At 43.8% G+C, this 6755-nt stretch overlaps 1 protein-coding gene across 1 annotated transcript; it reads left to right on the top strand.

Annotated features, from left to right (window-relative positions):
- Positions 1–311: 311 nt before the first annotated feature.
- Positions 312–6511, top strand: SRD5A3 (steroid 5 alpha-reductase 3). The gene is made up of 5 exons (XM_032186789.1): positions 312–523; positions 2987–3138; positions 3558–3752; positions 5553–5675; positions 6162–6511. Exons 1-5 carry the CDS (start codon positions 312–314, stop codon positions 6419–6421), a joined length of 942 nt encoding a protein of 313 aa, XP_032042680.1. The 3' UTR covers positions 6422–6511.
- The last annotated feature ends 244 nt before the right edge of the window (positions 6512–6755 follow it).

The following is a 6755-nucleotide window of genomic DNA, read 5'->3' as shown; positions in this document are numbered from 1 at the left end:
TTTCCAGTGCTTCAGTTTGCCTCTCATCCTGTCGCTGGGCACCACTGAAAGGAGACCGCCTCCAGCCTCCCGACACCCTCCCCTCAGATATTTATCCACATCCACGAGGTCTCCCTCCCCTCGGTCGTCCCCCTTCCCGGCTGAGCAGCACACCCTTCTCCCTGCCGGCCAGCAGGGCACACTGCTGCCTCACGGCCAGCCGGCATCTCAGCCCCGGGCCCTCAGGCCTGGCGCTGGCCGCCATCACCCAGCGCGGGCCGGGGGGCGGAGCGGGGCGGAGCGGGGCGGGCGGCGGGGCCGGGGCCGGGGCCATGCCGGCGGGGCTGGGCGCCGCCTGGGCGCTGCTGGCCGCTGCCTTTCTGGCGGCGCTGCTGCTGCACCGGGCCCAGGCGAGGCGGCCTGGAGGCGGTGGTGGTGGTGGCATCGCCTCGGGCCTCTTCCAGGACCTCATCCGCTACGGGAAGACCAAGAACGGCGGCGGGCAGCGCCCCGCATGGCTGCGCCGCTGCCAGGTGCCCAAGAGGTGAGCGGGGCTGTGGTGGCTGCGGGCGGCGTGGTGGTCTCTAAAAGCCCCTCAAGGTCTCCTGCAGTGCTCCCTGTGGGGTCTGCGGGTGGAGGGGGGTGTTACAGGTCGCAGGAGAGGTAGGGCACAGGCTTAGAGAAGTGTTTCAGCACGCAATGAAATGCTGCGTTTTCTCCTATTGAGTGAATGCTGCGTGCATTATGCAACGTGTATTTCAATTAACTGCAAAACAGCCTACGCAAAATGGAGTGTTGATTCTCAGGATGTTACCAAAAGCATAAGTGTGTTTGGGTCCTTTTCATATGTACTGGGTGGCTGCCCACTGGCACTACGGAATGGCCAAGTCTGTGGTCCCGTGGGACGCTGCTCTTCGGTGAGGATCTGAAAATCTGTGGCTGCAGAGCAGAACTTGTTGAGGAGCCAGCTGACAGCAAGAAGCACGTTGTGCTACTATACAGTTCTTTTGGAAAAGACTTTGAGTGGAAAGATGTGTAAAACTCTGCTTCAGATCGGACCTGCTGAAGTCTCATATGCAAACTGAATGATGCTGGAAGTGCATTATGTGCTTACTCTGTCTTCCTCAGTAATGGCTTCTAAGGAACATGCTTATTTTTACAGAGTTAGCCTCAGTTTTTTGAGAAATTATTATTCTCTGTTTATGGATAAGGAACGTAGAGGCCTCGATCATATGCCCCAAACTGGAATAAAAGCATACTCTCTTGTACCCCAGTCCCATGCTGTACCTACACAAACCTTCCAGCAAGACGAGATCAGGGACCTGGGAGTGTGGACACCTGAGTGTAACTGTGACTATTCAAACATACTTTGGCGTTGCTTTCTGAAATCAGTTCTCAATCATAAAATATTCAAAGTTGGAAGGGACCCACAAGGATCATCAAGTCTGTTGTTGTCTTCTACTTTCAGGGTTTCTTGATAAAATATACTACATGATCCTGATAATAGCATGTTAATCTAAGTATCCAAGTGCTGTATGCGCAGTCTAACAAGGCAAAAGAACTGTTGTGTTACTCAAACACACTTTTTTTCTGAAACAGATGCTGAAACAAATTGCCATGGAGACTTCTTAATAGATGTTTTTTAATAGGATAGGAGAGGGAAACGGGGAAAAAAAAAAAAAAAAACACCTCTCCAGCTTTTTATACATTACTGGGATCTCATTGCTTTGATCACCTGAGATTCTTGACCAGAACTAGCCTTTGACTTGAACGTAGGCATGACAGGAGCTTGCAGGTCCAGAAGGACAGGACTGGGGTGCTGCTTAACCCAAAGGCCTGATCATCCCTGATATAACTTCATTATCAGTAACAGAGTTTACATATGCAGCTTTCAAAACAAATGTTTAAAAAGGTTTTGTGACACAGCATATTATTCATGGCAGGATTATAATGTTGTATCTTAGTTATCAAGCTTCTGCTCCAGAAAATTCCCACAGATGCATTTAGGCTCTGTGGTATCCACAGCAAAAAGAAGGGTTCATAAAAGCTTTGGTTTAGGTGCAGTGTATTGCAAAGTAAGGTATTCTTGAGGTAGGGTCTGATTTGAGTTGATCTGTCTTCAACAGAAGTTTCTAACCACCTCTTCTTAGGGAAGATGCTATCTGAAGAATGTGGCTTTTTCAGTGAATTGGTCTCAGGCTCTCAGCATCTACAAGGCGATTCTGTTACTGCAGTATTGAACCCGTAACCATGTTGTTCATGCTGGCTGAAGGCGGACGGAAGATCCTGAAGCTAACTCTTGAGACATTTTCTATTTCCACTCATCTGCATCGTATTTCCAAACAAGCATTGTATTTTCACTAGCCTAGACCTTTTTAAACTTTACTATTCCATCTTGTCAAATGTTGTGATTCATTTCAGGTTGGTTTGGCAAACGCATACCATTCCTCTCTCCTTGAGGGTTGACAAGTAGTTACTGTAGTGCTGGATTGCTCTGTAGGTCAGACACATCCCCAGAATAGTTGAGATTGTTGAAAGCTCACCAGCTGCAATGGTCAAGTTGTTCTGGAGTGTGCAAGGAAACTTGCTGGCTTCTGACTTGGCTGCTGTATTGCTGTTGAGCAACAGCATGGAAATGTTCAGAAAGTCATTTCAGACATGCTTTCAGTGGTATAAATTATGAAGAAAATTTGTGTAAGTCATGATTATTTGTCAGTATTGAGGAATGTCTTTGCAGTGCATGGTTTACACCTTCTCTTAGTACAGCTACAGTTGCTGAGGTCAGCTAAGTTAGATGTATGCTGCCTGTTGTTTCAGGCAGCATTTAAGGGGGGAGATGCTAGGGTTTTGCCTGCTTGGTACAGCTGAGTCCTGAGTTCTCTGCTCATTGATGGGTGAGACGAAAAGGCACGTGCTGACCATCAGACAAGTGTGTCCTGCAGCTACATGTCCAACTAAAAAATAACGAGAACATTAAGTGTAATGAAGATGCTTTTTGTTCCCACAGGTGGTTTACTCACTTCTATATAGTTTCTGTACTCTGGAATGGCTTTCTGCTGATCAAGCTTTTCCAAGCTAAATTCCTTGGAGCAGCACTCGCACTGTGGATGCAGCAATTGCACAGTGCTTTTGGCAGAGATTTGCAGAGCCAGAACACAGGCAAGTATTCCAGCTACTGTAAAGCAGACATATAAATATTACAAAACTGCACTACCATCCTTTGCTGGATAAGTATTCTTCTTGTGCTATTTCATCAGCTGCTCTTAAACTAGGCTCCAGGTAATGTTCCTAGCATACCAAGTCCGTTTGTTTTTATTTAAGGTAGAAATCATTCTAATTTATTAATATAATAGCTTTCAGCACTCATTTTAGTAGGAAGGGCCATTTTTACCTTCTACATGTAGTCTTGTGCAATCACTGTGGTCAGCAGTGTCTCAGATGTGCAAATATTTTTCCCAGTGCTAGGTTAGTTTAAAAAGAGGATAAGATTTTGCTGTGGGGAGGGGAAAATTAGCTCTTTTGAAGGGGTAAAATTGGTCCTAGCTATTCCTAAGTCACTATTTTTCATTTGTAAGCAGATAGCGAACACTTCTCTGCACTTTTGGTTCTCCTGCTCCTTTGGCTGCATAGCTTTCGAAGACTTGCAGAGTGCCTCTGTACCAGTGTGTTTTCCAATGGTGTCATTCATGTTGTGCAGTATTGCTTTGGACTTGGTTACTACATTGTTCTTGGCACAACTGTGCTATGGCAAGTGCCTATTAATGTCAGGCATGGTAAGTACCTGCTTACTTATTACCAGTTTCATTTTTTTGCTCCGTTTTCTTTCCATCATGGCAAACAGTTCACTTTATTTCACAGAGGGCTTGCATGAGAAGTGTGTTAATTGGTGAGAAGTAAAAATAACGTACTGTCATAGTCCAAAGTAACTACACTTCAGTATGTTGCATAATAATCAACCGGTATTACTCACACAGACTCACGCTCACTCGCTTACTCATTTTTATGTTAACCACCACTGTAGTTCCCTGAAATGCACTGTTATTCCATCTCATGGTAGATGATACTTTCAGGAGCATTACAGGTCAGTTTTGCCATTAAGATCATTAGGGCTACGAAGATGGTGAAAGGCCTTGAGGGGAAGACGTACGAGGAACGGCTGAGGTCACTGGGCCTGTTCAGCCTGGAGAAGAGGAGGCTGAGGGGAGACCTCATCACAGTCTACAACTTCCCCGTAAGGGGTTGTCAAGAGGCAGGAGACCTTTTCTCCATTAACAATAGTGACAGGACCCGCGGGAACGGGGTTAAGCTGAGGCAGGGGAAATTTAGGCTGGACGTCAGGAGGGGGTTCTTCACAGAGAGGGTGGTTGCACACTGGAACAGGCTCCCCAGGGAAGTGGTCACTGCACCGAGCCTGTCTGTATTTAAGAAGAGATTGGACTGTGAACTTAGGCACATGGTCTGAACTTTTGGGTAGACCTGTGCGGTGTCAAGAGTTGGACTTGATGATCCTTAAGGGTCCCTTCCAACTCAGGATATTCTATGATTCTATGATTCTATGATCCATTTGCTTTCAGAAAGAAAATAATCGGTGCCAGTTCTCAAATATTACTACACAACTCCAGTTAAAATAAAGTTTCCTTTTTTGCTGTAGGCTTTCCTGTAGGGTGGACCTACTAAGGTGGGACCATCTTGGCCAACTCCTTTGCCTTCCACTCAGAATTCCCCACTGCTCTGCCTTACACCAGTCGCACTCGTCATTCCCTTCGTGCTGTAATGGCTGCATTAATACAGCAGTAATTTGAATTATATGACCTATTTCTGCCAACGCATTCCACTGAGGCTCCCGACTGAACTCTTACTTGCTCCTCTGCACAGATAAACCATGAGCTGCAACACTTCCACTGGCTGCAGCACTTCTTCCATGACCGATTTATGGAAAATGGTTGTTACTAAGTATGTAACTTTAGTCACGTTTTTAACCACTTCCAATCACATCAGCTCCAGTTTAATATGGTTATTTGTAAAAACAACCTTCAGGTCATCTGAGTAGGTAAAACCCTTTTTTATCTGGACACATTTTTCTACTTTTCTCATCTTGTAGATTCTCAGAGCTGGTATATTAACATGCACATTGGACCTCATCCTTAATGCAATGTTTTTGATGGGTTAAGTGGTTTACAGTGTGTGTGGATAGGAGCATATATCTATATATACCACTCCCTGTGAATGAGACATACAAGTGTACTTATGTGTTGACCTGAGACATGACAATATCTTTTGTTAGGATGGTAAGAATTATAAACAAAGTTGAATAGTGAGGTTTTCGACTGCAAGTTATATATGAGTTAATAGTATACTTCAAGCTACTGGATTAAAAACTAGGTCTTTGATATTTTTAGTGTAGAGCATTTAAAGGAAAGGAACTAGTAGCTGAGTACTTAAATCACACAGGACTCAAAAGCATCTTCCAAGTTTTGTAAGACAATAACATATAACATACGTGTGCAGTGTTTTGGAGCAGTGCTTGGGAAGGTATTTACTGGCGTTTTATTAATGAAGCGTATGTCATGTAGGAAAAGAAAGTTCCGTGCAGATCTGCTGGTATCACGTCATAGGAATTGTGGTGTACATTTGGGCCTCTCTTCACCAGCACAGATGTCTTGTGATTCTAGCTAATCTTAGAAAAAGTAAATCAGGTAAGGTGTTTCGTTTATGTGAGCCATTTACTTCCCTACTTTTTTCCTGGTTGTTTCAATAGGCTTCTGTAGCTTCTAACACCTTAAAAGCAGTATTTTTTAGTAACTGTAGTGTGGGAGCCTTTGTAAGACTTTCAGCAGGTTAAGTGAAGCTGTTTGGAGAAGAGACTGGGCAGCTGAATGTTCAGAGCTTAATTCAAAGGTCTGGCTTACGCTATCCTAAAGACAAATGGTCACGCTTAGGACTTGGGTCACTCCTCTGAGATGTCACTTCTTTTTCTGTGGGGGTTAAAAACAGGCTTCCTTACACCAAATTTATGCAAACAGCCAGAGGTGATACCTTATTTCATTAAGAAGTGCAAAGCTGCCAGATCAGATGGAGCTGCATGATGATCATTTTAATGAACGTGTTGTTCTATAATTGTGAGTAGAGAAATTTGTTTAATGGATATTGTTCTGAACTTACTTCTTTCCATTTGCTTGCAGGAAAGGTCGTAAGTCTGAGCCACAGTATACCTTTTGGAGACTGGTTTGAAAGAGTTTCTTGCCCTCATTATTTTGCAGAACTCCTCATTTATGTGTCTATGGCCATCACATTTGGACTTGACAACGTGACCTGGTGGCTTGTAGTGATGTACGTTCTTTTCAACCAGGCGCTGGCTGCTGTTTTGTGTCACGAGTTCTACCAGACGAAATTCACCTCCTACCCAAAGCATCGGAAAGCATTTATACCGTTTGTTTTTTAAAATGTGTCTTCTAAAGTATTTTTTACAGACTGGAAGTGTTTTCAATGAGGGACTGAGCAATTTAAAATTTTATTAAAATTTACATTTAATAAAGCCACAGTGAAAGTGCACGTTTTTCTAATTCTAGTTTAAAAGATTATAATTTTTATGATAATCTGAATAATTTTTATGATAATCTGATGAGTGTTGTTGATTTTTGTGGGGGAAATGTAAGGTGTGTATGTATATCATGCAAGATATGAAGTGGCTGACTGAAGACCTCTATTAAAATCGAGGAGTAAGGTATATATGTGTATCATGAAAGCTATGAAGAGGCTGAGTGAAGACTGAAAGA

Source organism: Aythya fuligula, chromosome 4 (assembly GCF_009819795.1).
Source record: "Aythya fuligula isolate bAytFul2 chromosome 4, bAytFul2.pri, whole genome shotgun sequence".
NCBI classification, from domain to species: Eukaryota; Metazoa; Chordata; class Aves; order Anseriformes; family Anatidae; genus Aythya; species Aythya fuligula.
This window is presented reverse-complemented; position numbering and strand designations above follow the sequence as displayed.

Coding starts and splice junctions, on each gene's coding strand:
- SRD5A3 (XM_032186789.1), top strand. CDS start 312: ATGCCGGCGGGGCTGGGCGCCGCCTGGGCGCTGCTGGCCGCTGCCTTT. Junction 524..2,986: donor CGCTGCCAGGTGCCCAAGAG/GTGAGCGGGGCT, acceptor TTGTTCCCACAG/GTGGTTTACTCACTTCTATA. Junction 3,753..5,552: donor GCCTATTAATGTCAGGCATG/GTAAGTACCTGC, acceptor TATGTCATGTAG/GAAAAGAAAGTTCCGTGCAG.